The sequence below is a fragment of the Scophthalmus maximus genome, chromosome 7 (assembly GCF_022379125.1).
Source record: "Scophthalmus maximus strain ysfricsl-2021 chromosome 7, ASM2237912v1, whole genome shotgun sequence".
Classification (NCBI taxonomy): domain Eukaryota; kingdom Metazoa; phylum Chordata; class Actinopteri; order Pleuronectiformes; family Scophthalmidae; genus Scophthalmus; species Scophthalmus maximus.
The window spans coordinates 23,697,501-23,714,771 of NC_061521.1; the positions used below are offsets into that span (position 1 = coordinate 23,697,501).

Consider the following 17,271-nt stretch of genomic DNA (forward strand, 5'->3'; position numbering starts at 1 on the left):
GGTTCTGGGCTTTTGGTCAGGAGGAGTTGCAAGTCAGGCACAGCATGGGCGGCAGAGACGGGGATGAGGTCAGAAACCGTAAAGGACACGGGGGGAAGAGTTGAGAAGGCATAAAGCTAGAGGTTTCATAGAGGTCATGGTCAGGGTGGAGAGGGTCAGGCTGCAGAAATTAGGGGTTCGAAGAGAAAGAGAAATGCTGTTGCGTGCTGCCAGTGCACTTATCATTCACTCTGAAGATGTAACTTTAGGGCGGGTTGGGGAGGATGATGGGGAGAAGTGGGAGTGTCCGGCACATGCACCTGGTATACACTGCCAGGCAGCTGGAAGTAAGGGGATGGGGGGGTGGGGGGGTCTCAGGAGAGCAGGATAAAACGATGATTATGCAACGAGAGAGGAGCGAAGAGAGTCACACAATGGGCTCCTTGCAGAGGACGATCTCCAGCTCGCCACGGTAGAGCTTCCCTCCGTCGGAGAGGCTCATGATGCTCTGCTTGTAGCCCGTCAGGCTCTTCACGTCCACCTCCTGACCAAGAGACAGGGAGCGGAGTCATTAGAGATGACTGATCGAGTGGAAATACAACCCTCTTTATTTGAATCAAAACCAAGGCCCATTCAGATACACGATAAACAGATAAATGATGACTATAGCCTTTGAAGAAAAACGACAACTACAAATCTCTAAAAACAAATAAATCAGGGTTGTTTTGGACTTGAGTCCACGTATTCATGTTGGCAACCAATCATCTGACAGTTTGAGTAGTGACAGTTACAATTAAGATTTTCCCTTTGTACGGTAGACGGAGGCTTGACGCCTGATATGAGGATTGGTTTCTCTTGGTTCTCCGGTTCCAGGAATTGAAATAAGTTAAATTTACATGTGAAAATAAAACACAAACTTTTTTTTTTCTTCAAATTATGGCTTGTGGGAAACAGTGTTATCTTATAATGCTCTACTTTTAAAAAATTGATGCGTGTAATATGCCACAGGGCCACAGTATGTGCTGGTATACCAAATACAATTTTTTCACCAAAGCCCTCATCTCACCTTCTTGTTTTTCTGGAAAAGGTCTCGTAGCAGCGCATCCAACTCCTGCTCGTCAATGTAGCCGTTCCCGTCCTGAAGGCAAAGAGTCAGAAACGCGACTGTTATTTTCATCTCTTGTCTTCTCTCTCAGCCGTGTGCACCGGCTCTGTTTGGATTCTGAGCTTCTGGATTTTTTTCTGCACTGCAGCTCCACTGCTCGACGTCATTCAATATTTTATGGCTGCCATTATGAACGCGCCAGCCAAATGGCCATTCATGAATAATGATTTCGAAAAGAAAAAAAGAAAAGAAAAAGATTTTCCATTCACAACTCTGTAAAGGGGGTTAGCTGTAAAGACTGTAAAGTGCAGCCACTCGGCTAATTAACGAGTTACGTCTGACGATTTGGACGGACTCAGTCCAAAAGCGTTGGAATATTCTCCCTTGGCAGGAGGCACAAAACCATGTTCTGTTCATCTAGGCTCGGTTTCAAGATGACTTCAGAGCTCAAGTGACTTGCCAGTTTTATTTTTTAACACTGGGAGAGGCTCTTTGATTATAACAAAGCCAGACGGAAGTGTCCCAGATCTTGGGAATAAAGTGTGAATTCGATTTTTTTTTTAAGTATGAAAGGCCCCCGGATTCTTGCAGAGTTATGGGGGAACAACTGAACGACACCGGGTATCGGCCAGTCTCTCTAAGTTGCGTGTCATCTTGCGGTTTCAGACATTTTTTTCAGGGCCGCACACAGTTTGGGGCAGTGGGCCCCGTGAAGCACTGTGGGCCACGTCAGTGTCCAGCTGACCGGCCACTTGCCCGCCCTGCCCACGATGTCTCAGCATCAGTGGCCGTGTTTCAGCTGCAGGGGGGCTGAGCTCATGATGGAACTAATTACAAACATAAATGGTAGCGCTCCAATTCGCAAGTGTCTACATGAACGGACTGGACTACCAGCTCATCTATAATTGAATATTCAACCCTGTCCTCTTGCAAGTGAGCAAGCGCGACTGCGAGCCTTCAGTCCAGCAACCCAAGATATGAACATGCACGCAAACCCCCCCCCCCCCACTGCAGCGAAGGATTGCTCTATTTTCACTTCTTGCTCTACCAACTTTTTATGCCAAGGAACATATATTGACTAACACCTAGACAGAGGCAAGAAGTCAATACAACACATAAAATGTTGGGCTTCCATGTTAGTCAATGTCCTTACAGAAAAGAAAGAGAGCCTTCTCAGAAAATTTATGCTGAATGTTTGTACGGGTTTTTAACCTGGATATAACTCCTGCAGACCAAACATCTCAGATCAATACACAACCTACAGATTTACCTGTGAAATAATGTTGACAGCGTAATAGTGTGTACTGCTTATCGATCCGGATTGTAATCTTATAAGTTCTTTTTTCCTTCTTTCTTTAAATTAATTATTTCAATTAAAATGTTGGGTGGCAGTACCAAAAGACAGAGACTATAGGAAGCATTTACTGTTACACATGAGGACTGAGCTATAGCCCACTGTTGTCGAGATGACTCAAAAAGGGAGTCAGTCCTCTTACAGCTGCCTCCATTAGGGCTCATAAGTTGCCATAAACAGGAAAAATTATTTTGCAGATGTACAGTGTGCTGCTCTCTCCCCCTGGTACTGTGCTCTGCTTCATATCACTGCCTGTGGTCCCGCCGCGACAATCTACTGCTAATGTGGGGAAAAATCAACTGAACCACTGTTCAACCACACTGAGCTGTTTACAAAGGGACAGATGAGCTCCGACTACTCATATCCCGAAGGAAACGCCCGTGGTAAACAAAGATATCATGATTTTTGGCAAAATGGAAACTCCATAACAAACACGCTGAGTCATCCAGCAAACCTGACTCAAGCTGGTCTAGCCAGTCCTAAATTCATTCTTATTTCAGTGTTTCCCCTATCATTGAATTGGGGGGGGGGTATCTATTGAAATAGGAGAACCTCATTATTTATAAGAAACGTAAAACCAAATTATTTCGTGAAGTTTAAAGTGTGTAGCTCAACACTCATGAGGGTGGTAAATATAAATAACTTATATGGAACATGTGCAAATGCTACCATCCAGAATTTCCGTTACCAATTTAGCTCAGAAGACAATGGACAGAAAAAAGAGTAGGTACAAAAGGGGTAAGTACAAATATCTATCTAAGTCATTATGGCTTTGAAAATATATATCACAACCTACCTTGTCATAGAATGTGAAGATGGCATTGAACTGCTCAGAGTTCAACTTGACACCCTGTAAAAAACAAAAGAGTTTCACAACCAGGATACAAATTGACAACTAGTCGGATGTAACAGTAAAACAAAAACTATCAATCAAACTGACAATCAAAAAAGTGAAGATAACATTTAAAATAGTGGCTCCACCATATTAATTGGACATGTAATGTTCCAGTGATATTAATGTCAATTCGAACAAGCTATTTTGTGCGGCGCGCTCGTTCCCTTTACCTGGAAGTTGAGTAAGAAATTCTCTTGAACGGGAAGAAGCCTGAGGGAGACAAGGACTTCATTAGCGGACACAATGGCGGCTAAATTATTCAAGTCGGGCGAGCAGGCGATGTGTTTCAACATTTATACGGTGAGCAGAAAGCAAGTCAAATTGCACATTACCTGGCCATCTCTGACAGGCCCAGCTTCCCATCTCCATTCAGATCAAACATCCTGAGCTACAAAGTGGGAGCAGAACAGAGATAGGAAGGGACAGAGGAGAGAAACGGAAAATAGAATGGGCATCCATAATTGATCCACACATATTTTTTTTTTTTAGCCTCTTTTTTTAACAGTGAACAAGATCAGTCCATAAAACTTTGCTTCAGGCATTTCAGCCAACGCATATGATGGATATTAAGTTTTACAGAATACTCATCTAAAAGTTTCAGGTGAGAGTTTCACGAGATTTGAAAGAACAACAACATAGGTTATAACATCACACATCATCATGAAAACATTATTTTTTCCCAAAGAAACACAGTTAATGTAATTACAGTATTTTTGATAGGGCATTTTTTAATCCATTAATCTAAAGAATTTAAGGGACAGATGTTTGTAAATGTCTTTATTTCAAAATAAAATGAGCATTATGATTATAAGAATGTGTGTGTCTGTGTGTGTGTAGCATGTATCACTACAGCTAATCCCAACAACACCACAAATATATCAGTGTCCATTTCATTATTTATTTAGGATCATTGGCCAAATATCCCCAAAAATATTCTTTAAATTGGTGTTTTCCACGTGTGGTTTACATACAGTACAGTGTATGTAATAAATCACTGAAGGAGAAATAATAATGACCAGATTTATCTGTGAGTGTGTTGAGGAAACTGCTTCAGCAAACCAGGTCACCTCAGCTCTGGGGCTTCCAGGAAGAAGCAGATGTGAGCACATCTGGGCTGCAAACACACAACCTGCAGGACACGCTGGTTCATGACCACTCAGCCGCACCGCGCTGCTGCCACCAACAACACGATAGGCCTCTGAGGACCTCCAGGCCAGATTCCCCCATCCACCCATCCATCCTTTATCTACGCCGCTTTATCCATTAAGGTATTCTTTCACACCTATGGTCAATTAAGAGTCTCCAATTGTACCTTCCCCCAATCTGCATGTCTTTGGACTGCGGGAGGAAGCTGGAGAACCCAGAGAGAACCCACGCAGATATGAGGGAGAACATGCAACCTCCACAAAGAAAGGCCCTGGTTGGTTTGAACCACCACACCATCCAGATTTATACACCTTTCTAAAAAACTACATATGGCTCTCAGTGTTTATAGGCTTCTCCCTCCAGAGATTATTCATTTCATTATAAAAACACCATTGGCTCTGTTGTCTGTGGTGATTTTTATGATGCTGCGTATAATTTTGTGTTGGAATATGAGGTTTGTTGTTGATGGTTTGCCTGAGAAAACGCTGAATCCATATTAAACAAAAGTTTTTTGGACAGAATGTCAGTCAGGTACAGCTGTGTCGAAGAGCATCACCAGAGCTGAGCTGAACTGCCGACGTTATTGAGAAATGCTGCTGCGCAAATAGCGAATAGTCCTCCCGCCCTCTGAGATGAACTTACCAAAGTACAGGAGTCTGAACTCGGCGCACTTGGTATTGAGAAGCGCTTATTGTTTATTCATTCATTCATTCATTTGATAGCAAAGTAGGCTAACGCAAAACTGGAAGAGCGAAAACAATTTCGTTTGAAGCGGAAGAGAAAAAACTGTGGGGGGAGGGGCATAAGGTCTTTGAGAGATACGAATGCATAATAAGTACCTCATATGGGTTTTTATCCTCACTTTACCTTTTATTGAAACCATTTTTCTGGGCTTGTTTTCTTCAATGGAGTGTGCAGAAGATAACAAAACAACTTTATGAAAATTTAGACTGACCTGATCCTTAAAAGAAAGTATTTTCTCTTCTTTTGTGGAAATCACTACAAAATGAAAATCATGAGCGTGTTTGGCCCTTACAGAATATCACTTGTACAAACCGTAAATTGTCCAATTATTCAGTTTAAGAAATGTGGGCTTGTCTATTATGTACCATGTGTGAGAGTGAGTCTTACTATGGTCTGTGTGTACTCCTGCAGCTTCTGGTCATCATAGTGTCTGTTGGCCTTCTCCAGCAGGTCTGACAGAAAGCCCTGAGGACAGAGAAGCATGCAGATTTTAAAAAAGAAATTAGGAAGATCATGCAGAAGTCGGACAGACAAAGGATAATTGAAAAATCACAAAAATGCAGAAGCCTTATTCCATGTTTGGGGATACTGAAGCTCCATTGCCACCATCAGAGCTCATGCAATTTTACACACATATTCACATTTTGGAAACCTATAATTTTGGCTATTTTATCATTTTTTAAAATAATAATCTTTCAATATACAGAAATATCACATGCATACAAAGTTTTTCTCTAGAAAACTATAAATACTGTGGGGTCTGCCGCAATCACACGGAGAAGAAGTACTGAAATAATGAACTTAACTTAAGTAGTAATGGATTAATGCAAACAATGGTAGTAGATAAGATCACAGTTTAGTATCTTCTAAACACTTGGAAAGTTTAAGATGATGAATGATGGATGTTAAATAAAAGAAATGAGGAAAGGAGGGTAAGAAAGAATGAGGATGGAAGATGATAAAAGGTAAAAAAAAAGTTAAGAGTTTATCTTTTTTTTGTATTTAAACTCCTAATCTACAAAGTCAAACGCAACTACATTCATTATGTCGAGTATAAAGCCTCTTAAAGTGAAGGCACGCAAGTGACATTGTTGTACAGCATTTGAGTCTATATACTGTGATATTTTTCTACAGTGTTGGCTCACAGTCGTCTGCCATCTGCATTTTTCCCGAAGCTTTTAAAAAGGCACACCTGAGTAGCTCATCTGCACGTGGTCAGCTGGAAGCGATGCGATCCCATAACAACCCGAGCAGCCCTAATCTGTACATGCACAATCACTGACCCCATTAATGCTCATCTCCCCGGCGTGATGCATTTTCCTTTATGCCATTTGACACAACGTTTTTCAAGGGGCGTTCAAGTGCACAATATAGGTTTTTTTTTCTTCGTTTTTTTTGCATCTGAATCCTCACCTGAAAAAAACACACTCATGGTCATTGGGGAATTTCCCGCGGGGCAGCCACTTAACTCTCCTCTGTCAAAGCTGTTGCCTGGCTGTATACTCCCTTATGCTCACATGCAGTTAAAAAACACAAACAAGGTGAAGCACTTATTGCCGAAGTGAAAGTTTTTCGCTAATATGTCACTTGATGGCCCTGACAGTTGAAATACTGCAGCATATTCAGAATGTCAGTTTTTTTTAAAAATCCTTACAGCGTCCTTAAAGTCAGATATAGCTAGATAGATAGATTAGTTAGCGACTCATTAGCGTAGCCTCTTTTCTTGCGCTGCGTTCCATTATACCTCGGGAGTCCGGGCCGGTGGATTTCCACCGTGGGGGTGGGGTCATACCGGTCGCACCTTCCAAGTAACGGTGCCAGGAGGAGTATTTGGTGCTTTGAACACAGCCGCGCTAGCTGTTTCCCACGCAGCTACAGATTTTATGCTAAGCTAAACTGATTAGCGTGGCTGGCGTTAGCCTCATATTTAGTTTACAGGCATGCGAGTGGTATTGATCTTCTCGTCTAGCATTTGTAATCGAATAAGCATATTTCCAAAGCGGTAAACTTTTCCTTTAAACATACCGATTCAGAATTGTCATCATAAGAATGGTAGATACAGATGATAACAGATTGCCTTTTTCTTTCTTTTTATTGGTGCAGCATAACATCTAGGAGGTGACTTAGCATAAATGTGCACAAGTGCATTTTACTTGACAAAAACAACTTTTACAGTGGTTTAAATGTATTTAAATAAACTGTAAATCATCATGGGAAAAGACAGCGTAAATGGTTTGAATATCTACTGAAGTAGCTACTAGCCTACTTCTATCTGTTAATTACAGTTTAGTGTCTGTGCTCTGTTAGCGAGCATTTGTGTTGATGTGCAAATGAATGTGCATGGGGGGAAAAGAAAGAAAAAAGACAAAACAAAATAGATATAAGTATGACTGGATGGATAAATAATGCATATTTCTAAATAGCTATTGCAGGTTAAATGAAAAATAAGTTGTAATGTGTTAATGACACTGATGTATATTCACGACACATACCTTCAATTCATTTGCTTCAATGTAGCCACTGCGATCTGTATCATATCTCCGCCATGCCTGAGAGACACCAACAGCACAAAAGAAACAGTGGACTGAGTTTCTCTCAGCGCTGATGCACAAAGACACTCTTCATCAAAAGGGATTTACATCCGCCCCCCAATACATAAATTCTCTCTGATCGAACCCCAGCTTGCTCTTTAACCGCGCTAAGAGTTTGATGTTTTCTCGGGCCGCCGAGCAGGAAATCGTTCCAGAGGGGGACGGACACAGAAGCCCGGACCGTCACTGTAATCACCCAGTTTTCAATACAATCCCGATCCGCCCACACACGGAGAGCAGAGGGCAGCGAGAGACACCGAGGGAGAGAAACGAGGGCGGGAGAGAAAGTCATTTTAATGAATGTTTTAATCTAGCAGCTGTCCCTGTCCAAAGAAGGGCTCCTTATCAAAGATGGATGGCCTTCCCCCCTTCTCTTCCTCCGCTCCCCCCCTTCATCCCCTCTCCTCCTCTGGGCTCCGCAGAAAGGAGCTACAGTGGTACAGTGGTTATCCATTATATATGACTCTGAAAATAGAAGGTTCTGCTTCCTCATTCTAACCCCTTTAAAACCGCTCTGCCCACCTCCTCCTCCTCCTCCTCCCCGCACCCTTCAGCAAAGACTGATTAATCCCCCCCTCTTGTTTTATGTTCTCAAACTCTGGGCTCTCAACTTCCCATCGACATTTCATTCACGCCCTCTCTGTTCCTGCTCTCTCTCATTTGCCCTTTGTATCCTTCTCTCTTTCCACACCTTCTCGATCATTCATCCTCCATCTCTCATTTCATTATTCCCTCCCAATTTGACACGGGAGACAAGGACAGCCTCTTCCCCACATGTAATTGGTTTCTAATTGACTCCATCCTTTCACGGCGGCACATCGGACATGAAATCTGCCTCTTCTCCTCCTTTCTTTTTTTTTCCTCTTCTGAAGGCATTTTGTGGAATCAATGATTTTCCATTTGCTGCACACATCTTGCTCTGCAAAGCGCTCTTTTTGTTTACTCCGACTTTCATTCATTATTCATAATTCAGCGCTGATGATTGTTACAAACAGACTGATTTTGTCATTCTTAATAGACAGTTAGTTTGTGCAAGTTACTAGTTCTGTGTGGTTGATTTTGTTGTTGCCAATGTCTGCTTCCTTGTTAGCTAAACTGATTTAGATGCTCTGCTAACTGTCTCTGCCGTGGTTGACGTTTTACTTTTGTCACAGATGTTATAATTGTTAAAAAAAAAATTAAAAATAGATCTGTATAGTAAATATATGGGGTTAGCTTTTCCTGCAATAAGGTAAACGTTCATTGTTTTGTCATGTAAATTCAGTTTTTTGACTTAGTTTTTGAAATGTTTACCATAAAATTACTACAGTGTTTGTGTTATTCAACATCTAATATGCCATAAACATGACAATTCTTTCTAACAACGCCACTAGTCGGAAATGTTCTAATTCTACCAATGGAGATTTTAAGATGAAACTTTCTTCTTCATTTAAACACATGGAAACATTTACCTAGCCTTTTTTATTTTACTCCCTACTGGTTTCAACACATGGAGTTTTTAAAGTCGTTTATTTTCCGATTCTATTCAAAATTTGGACAAATCAATTTTTTCAATGTGTGTGTTCGAGATTTGGGATTTTGATTTTGGGATTTTTGAAGACGGCTCCTCTGCATAACAACCCATGACTTCTCTGCACAGACCAACAAGACACATTCACGTCTTGCATCTTCAGAGAACAATTTGCAGCCCAGCTAATTAACACAGATCGGTTGACGAGCATTAAACCGCTAACGCTAACGGCGCGCACACAAAATTAGCTAAGGCCTCTCAAACATTGCAGCAGGCCCAAAACAATGCAGGAGGGTTTATTACAGCATTACAATGTATTTACTCCTTAACCTTCCTGAAGGAGCAGGTATATTTTTGCTTGATTCAAAATCCTACTGCCGTATCTCAACAGCAGACATGGGCAACCGTGTGCAATGAAGGGAGTGAGTCGAGGGTGTTCATTCCAGACTTCACTCCAGTTTGTTTCACTAATTAGAACATCTTCCACCACAGACAGGGAACTAATCTGTGAAATTAGCTAGTAGGTAGAAGTGAGAACATGCAGTCTGTCAGCCCTCCACGGTTGACCGACCCCTGACTCGTTTAATGAATGGTTCATTAAAGCAAACCAGCCCGTGCTAATGGCGCTTACGAGCGAACGAGAAGCTTTTGTGCTTTTTAAATAAGTCCAAAAGCACTGGACGGATCAAATGACATAGTTTGTTAAGCGGGGGGCAGCCGCTTTAGGATTTAAAATAAAATGGACGCGCACTTTAGAAACACAATCTTACCGCCATGAACTCGGCACTGGAGCTGACAAACTGTCTGAAGCACAGCAAGAAGTTCTCTTCCGTTGGGAGAATCTGGGCCAGCTGGAGGGAGAAACGACAGGGGAAGGGAAGTGGTTGAGACTGAGCACAAGATGGTGGCGCTGGGATGCGGAGAGAGAAAAGAAATGGAGACCGGGCAGCTGTTTTTTTCTGCAAAGCTTCAACTGGGCAACTCAGACATGAATAATAGAGCGATAAAACCTCAGAGGCCGGGCTACGCCTCGATTGGAATCATAAAAATAAAAAATGTTTTTGGATGCTCAGACAAAAACCTTTATATCGGATTTTTCCCTACTGTAATTGAAGCTGAAACTCATTTGCAGATTTTCCCGGGCCGGCGGTGGATTATTGACATTGCAGAAGCCCTCCTTTTCTCACATCTCTTTTTTTCCCAAAAAAAAATCGGGGGGGAGCAATATCCCCAACTGATGCTCTGCATCATAAAGAGTATCGATCAGGTTTCTGAATCCTCTCGCTTGAACTGTATTCCTTTTCTTTTTTGGCTCTGTGAATTATCTTGCATTTTGCTTGTTACAACTTTTCTCACCCTCCCAGATTACCCAGACCTTTTCTTCAGCTGTGTTTTCGAGTCCGAGCCCCATTTCAGGGATGTTAACACTGTAGAGTAATTACACATATAAAAACCCTCTTAAAAGCATGGCAGAGGCCCAAAAAGTATGTATACTTTATATGAGTAATACTAATCATCTCATCTTACTGTCAGCCCCAAAGTGAATACATGTATTGCCAAATTGTCAAACTATTAAATGAATGAGTGAAGTTGTTTCCCTGGCCTGTAAGTGAAGCAGGTTTCTGGCTGTTGACCGTGGAAACATAAAGAACACGAGTGTGTTTTCAATCTTCCCATCTAACTCCCAACAAAGAAAGCAACTAAGCACATTTGCAAAGGACCTCCAACTGTAAGAGTTCCTAGAATAACACTCACAGCATCTCCAAAGCCTTACCTCTGACATCTCGATCCGTCCGTCTTTGTTCTTGTCGAACTTCTGCATGAACTCCTTCATCTTTTCCCTGAATGTGGGGTTTGTAGGGTCCTAGAAAAAGATTTGCACCCAAATACAAGTGAAACCCGACTGGTCGGTAGTATGGTATCTGTCAGGGTCTAAAGTCTAGAGTCCCTCCCTGGACTTACCACCCCGGCTCCTCTCCGGGCCATCTCCAGCTCCCTGAAGAAGTTCTCCAGCTCCTTCCCCTCGATGTAGCCATTACCTGGGAGACAGACAGACCATAACGCCATGTCATCGCAGCATGAGTCAATTTTTGCAGGTATTGATTCAAACATGAGCCATTTACCAGTAACTTCTCTTCCTTCCCCTCTGGCTCAATAGATTAGTCTATTGACTGACACGATGCAAACCGATCACTCCTCAAATACCCGGTGTGTTCACAGGGTCGGAGAGGCTATATATGGAAAATTGCCTTTTTTAAAAAAGGATTTTGAAGGTGATTCTCCACGGGTATCGCTTCTTTGATTCCACGCAGATCAATATGGATAAGTGTATCCTGTGAAAGGCAATAGTGTAGGGCCCCCAAAAAAGTTAAAGGTTGATATTCACACACATTTTCTAAGATTATGGGAACTATGACAGTGATGATATGTTCTCAAGAAGAACTGACACTTCCTACTATCTGGGAAAAAGTCTTAATTTTGTCTGTGAATGGTGACTTTTGTCAAATGGTGTTTATTCTACACGATTATGTCCATCATATTTGTATTTTTGAGATGCCACAGTGGAATATAAAAAAATCGTAGTTGTTTCTCTTCATAACCAGAAAGTTTCACGTCATAAGGTGATAATTTCTCTCGTTAAAACGAGCTCTGTGAGATCTGATCTGTGAATTGGAGGCTGAGGATGGAGAGACACACGGAGGGACTGTGCACGTTCCTAAGAAGTGGCAATCTACCGGAAGAATGTGTCGCCAAACATTTTAGGAAACAAGTCGATTTTCGACTTCTTAAGAACGGGCACAGTCCCTCCATCCTCAGCCTCCCACAATGAGTTCGGTAACGTACAGTAGATTTCCCCCTCGTCTTACTCGATCTTTATTCCTGCTGTTCTGGCGTCCTGACAGCACCCATTCAGAGGACAAATGCCTGCGCCTGCTTCACCCAGGTACAGTCTGTGAACCGGTGCCAATATTCTACCAACAAGCGCACCGAGCGGCCGGACAGATGGCTCCAAACGATGTGACGAGGCTGCTTCAATAAAACCCTGGAAGGCAGAGCTGCCTCATTAAACGCTAACAAAGATTATTATACCATCCACTTCCTCTCCTCACCCTCTATCTCTCACAGGCTCATCTCCTATCTGAGTCCCTTCTTCTCTATCCAACCAGCTTCTATGCGTCTTTGTTCTAACCATGGAAATTTCCGTATATGTGTGTGTGTTTGTGTGTGTGTGTGTGTGTGCGTGTGCGTGTGCGTGTGCGTGCGTGTGTGTGTGCGCCACTTAGCGATGTTATCAAGAACTCATGAATACGAGCCGTGCTGTTTCAGTAAGTGGGACAGTGAGATGCCTCGCTGCCATCGAGCGTCGCCTCGCTCCCCCCGTGGGTTTCCATTGACATTTAGCACTCTGGAGAGTGAAGACCAGCCTGATAATTAAACCGGACAAAATGTGATTAACTACAAGGCGAATGGCGCAAGATGGCGATAAAAAAATTGATTTATGAATAGATCGCGCCGGATCCATACACCCATTCGATTTTTTTTTTAGCACAAGGGAGCAACTGTTTGTGTTGGTGCTCTGCATAATCATATGTAGCACTCATGTTTTATGGTCCAAACCGCCTTTATATGACAATATTTTCAAATAAATAGTGCTACAACTAACGATCATTTCATTATTTATTAATCTGGCGATAATTTTCTGGATAAATCAATTAGTTGCTTGTTCCAAAAAATGGTGACAAATGTCAAATCCAGAAAATATTCACATTTAAGAAGCTGAAATCAGATAATTTTTCCCCCATAAAAAACTACTTGAACCGATTAATCGATTATCAAAACACTATATGAGCTGCAGCTGAACTAAAGCGTGTCTATGTTGTCCATAAGTGTCCAGAATGCAGTGAGCGCAATTTTCCCCATTTACAGTGAATATCAATGACCCTATATTAGTGTGCAGACATTTAAAAAAAAAAAAAAAATCAGTGCCAGTGGCTTCACTTCCTCAACTCGCTTCTTTAACTTTCAGACATTTTTATAGGACGTAATGAGATTTGCTCATTTCAACGTTCCTGCACATGCTTCAGTTCTTAATGCACATCCACTTAAAAGTCGTACCAAGAAGAAAAGGTTCACAAAAAACACTCTTGGCAAACTCTCTCCGGGATACTCTGCAATCGCTACAGTCCCAGGAGGTTCTGCAAAAAAAGACGCTTTCTCTCCTTCTGGTTCTGATTCTTAAAAAATGTCCACCCCAACACAGGAAACCTCTCAAAGCCTTTGCTAAACCAAGTGCCTATTTAAAGCCTATTTATTTATAAAGTGCATTTGCCTTTCAAAGTAGAGTGCAGCCCTGTCTATTCAAATGTTGTCATCAAGGTTGAGTCAATATCAAGACGTGGGATGCTGCTTAATATTCCAAATTGCCATATACGCAGGTTCATAAAAAAACGAAACAATTGACAGCAAATGTTCTATAATTAGCAAAAAAAAAGGAGCTGCAGTTGTTTCCTTCTCCAGCTTTGAAGTGACTGAATGGAAAAAAAGGCTCGACGGAGAAAGATGAGAGGGGAGAGAGAGAGAGAGAGAGAGAGAGACAGAGAGAGAGAGAGAGAGAGAGAGAGAGAGAATCCAGATGAGATTTGATCCTGTGCCAACGGGGGAATATGTGGTTTCATCATCATCATCATCATCATCATCTCCGGGTGCCATCGCCTCCTGTGTATTTTTATCTGCAACTCAGAGATGTTTATTCAATCTGGGCAAACAAATTAGCCTCTCCTTTTCCATCCTGCCCGAGCCAGACGACACTCCCCGTAATGAGAGCAGCGCACTCCAGACAAATCTGTGTGTGGTTGTATTTGATTTGCAAAGCACAAATATGTAAAACACCTCGACAGTATATCATATCCATTCACTCTGAACAGGGCAAGAGAGTTAAAAAAAACAACAAAAAAAACGGAAATGACAACTTATCAGTTTGACTCTCAGGCCCCTCCGCCCATCCCCTCCTCCCCCTCCTCCTCCCTCCACCTTGATTTCCCTGCGGAGCATGTTTCTGCATGTGTGCGTCAAAAACAGATCGCGTTAACGATGAATTCCCAGGAGTGCGTGTGTCACACGAATAACACACACACACACACACACACACACACACACACACACACAAACACACACTTCGTTGGACAGAAGTTGAGAGAACAAGACAGACTGAGGACTGAGCTGTTTTAATAATGACCAGTAAGTCCCACATACTAACTCCCTTCCTGCCCGGCTTATGATTTATGAAGATCTTTTAATTAGCCCGGCTGTAACGACGATAACTAATAACCAGGGAGTTGGTTAACATTGTCAGTTTTGATCTTATCTCCTAATTAAGCGACCCAACCAGAGGGACTGGAGCTCGTCCTGACGGCAGCGCGATGCCTCTGATGGTTGTAGTGTGAGCCCATCACACCAGAGTTGACGACTTCATAAAAGGGACAAGGAGAGAAAAGGAAATCCAGGTTTTCTCACTGTGGATTTATGACACCATCCCTGTCGTTAATCCACAGAAGTGTTTAATAATTATCCTCCCTGAGAGTTTCAAGGCTTTCATGGCAGCAGCAGCAGCAGCAGCGTGCCTGAAGGATTTGTGGAAAATGAAAGGAACGTGTCGTCCTGTCACACAGTAAAACACACACACACACACACACACACACACACACACACACACACACACACACACACACACACACACGTGACACTGAACTGACAAGATCTGCACGGCTGCAAGACGATGAGACCCCTCCATCGAGATTATGAAGGAAAAAAAGTGGACAAATTAGCACAAGGGGGGAAATTCTATGACATTTTTATGACATCACATCAATATCCGCGTAAAGAGCACCGTCCGTGACCCTTGACCTATTGACGATGAAACCAAAATGAGGCCACGGTCGTCGATTGGAAACAGATCATCAATACGCCTGCGACGAGCATCGTTCTCAGCCAATTACTCGTAGGGCAACGTCGGTGATTATAGGTTATTCCAACACACAGAAGAACAGTCATTAAGTGGCGGGATGGCAAATCACACACCCTCAATATTGGGGGGGAAAATGTTTTAAATGTCAGCGTGCACCGTGAGCTTGCGGAGCCATAAGCAAATGGCCCTTTCGTTCCATATGCACTTACATGCAGCATTTACGGCTGCATTGCAATGTACAACACGTTCCGCAGACAGAATAACGTATTTAACACACCAGAAAAAAATTATTTTTGAGAAGGAAAAAAAGTTGAAATTTGAATCTGAATTATCTGAAAAATTTCATTTTTTTTTTTGCAACACTATTCATTTATCAAGTAGAAAACGTGAAAAAATGAAAATATCATCACCATTGACAGAGGAAATAATCCACCTAATATGTTTTAAACATCACTGTAATCTCTTTAAACTGCACGTTAAGTTTTCAGAATCTTTTTCTGTTTTGCCACTCAGTCAAAACGACGACTTTTGCTGCGATATTCTCATTTATTACTTGATGTAAGATCAAGGATTTTTGGGGCGTAATGTTTTTTAAAGATGCCCTTCAGCCCCCCCCCCCCCCCCCCCCCCCCCAAAAAAACCCCAAAACATTTCTCTGCATCTTTAATCACAAACCTTCCCCTCAACCGGCTGCAGAATTCTCGAATTCGCGTTTGTGGATCAAACTTTTTTTTAAGGGAAGAACAAAAACGAAAGTCTTCTCACCGTCGGCGTCGAAGTGTTTCCAGATGTCGATGAACTGGGACGCGGTGACCTCGGCCAGGTGCAGGTGAGGAGGCTGCTGTGCCTTGTTTGCCATGATGCTCTCGCTGATGCTGATGCTGATGCTGATGCTGCTGCTGCTGCGGGGTCGGGTTCGTCAGGAAAGGAAAATTCCGCGACTGTAACTTTTTTTCTGTTGTCTCCGGATCAAACGCACCCCACACACTGTCGCCCCGGCGCGCCGCCCGCCGCTTTTTAACCCCGGCGCAGGAGCCGCAGCGCCGCTGCGCCGCCGCTAGGGGCGCACTGCCACACCGACACATCCGAGTGAGAGTCCCTGTCTCTCCCTATCTCACTCTCTCTCTTTCTCTCACTCTCTCTCTTTCTCTCTCTCTGTGTGTGTGTGTGTGTGTGTGTGTGTGTGACAGAGAGTGAGAGAGAGAGAAAAAGAGAGAGAGAGAGAGAGAGAGAGAGAGAGAGAGAGACCTTCCAAGCTTGATGTAGATGTCACTGAGTAATGGGACGTTTTGAGCACTGCAGTGAACAGACTGGTGTGTGTGTGTGCGTGCGTGCGTGTGTGTGTGTGTGAGCCGACCAAGTGTATGATTGTTGTATGATCCAGTGCACATGCATTGATCTAGATCCCCATCTTTCAGTGTGTGTGTGTGTGTGTGTGTGTGTGTGTGTGTGTGTGTGTGTGTGTGTGTGAGTGTGTGATGGAGATAGTGACCCGACCAAGTGTATGATTGTTGTATCATCCAGTGCACATGCATGGATCTGGATCCCCATCTTTCAATGTGTGTGTGTGTGTGTGTGTGTGTGTGTCTGTGTGTGTGTGTAATGGAGATAGTGAGGCGACCAAGTGTATGATTGTTGTATCATCCAGTGCACGTGCATGCATCTAGATCCCCATCTTTCAGTATATGCACATGGAATGCATCCCTGTGTGTGTTTGCGTGTGTGTGTGTGTTCCTTCCCCTTAAATCTCTGTGTGTATCTGAGCGTGCAGCTCCCGGAGCCCGTCAACCTGTGTGTGTGTGTGTGTGTGTGTGTGTGTGTGTGTGTGTGTGTGTGTGTGTGTGTGTGTGTGTGTGTGTGTGTGTGTGTGTGTGTGTGTGTGTGTGTGTGTGTGTGTGTGTGTGTGTGTGTGTGTGTGTGTGTGTGTGTGTGTGTGTGTGTGTGTGTGTGTGTGTGTGTGTGTGTGTGTGTGTGTGTGTGTG

At 42.9% G+C, this 17,271-nt stretch overlaps 1 protein-coding gene across 1 annotated transcript in view; it reads right to left on the minus strand.

The window, feature by feature from the left end:
- calb2a (calbindin 2a) overlaps nucleotides 1-16,324 on the minus strand; it is a 16,662-nt gene extending 338 nt beyond the window's left edge. Inside the window, exons 1-11 of the mRNA XM_035642153.2 lie at nucleotides 16,055-16,324; nucleotides 11,287-11,363; nucleotides 11,099-11,188; nucleotides 10,095-10,175; nucleotides 7,716-7,772; nucleotides 5,611-5,688; nucleotides 3,666-3,721; nucleotides 3,504-3,543; nucleotides 3,235-3,288; nucleotides 1,046-1,117; nucleotides 1-523 (exon numbers count right to left, since the gene is read on the minus strand). The exon at nucleotides 1-523 is cut by the window's left edge and continues 338 nt beyond it. Coding sequence (XP_035498046.1) covers nucleotides 407-523; nucleotides 1,046-1,117; nucleotides 3,235-3,288; nucleotides 3,504-3,543; nucleotides 3,666-3,721; nucleotides 5,611-5,688; nucleotides 7,716-7,772; nucleotides 10,095-10,175; nucleotides 11,099-11,188; nucleotides 11,287-11,363; nucleotides 16,055-16,148 — 816 coding nt within the window. The 5' untranslated portion in view covers nucleotides 16,149-16,324 and the 3' untranslated portion in view covers nucleotides 1-406. The remainder of the gene's footprint in view (nucleotides 524-1,045; nucleotides 1,118-3,234; nucleotides 3,289-3,503; nucleotides 3,544-3,665; nucleotides 3,722-5,610; nucleotides 5,689-7,715; nucleotides 7,773-10,094; nucleotides 10,176-11,098; nucleotides 11,189-11,286; nucleotides 11,364-16,054) is intronic.
- Between the last annotated feature and the right edge of the window lie 947 nt (nucleotides 16,325-17,271).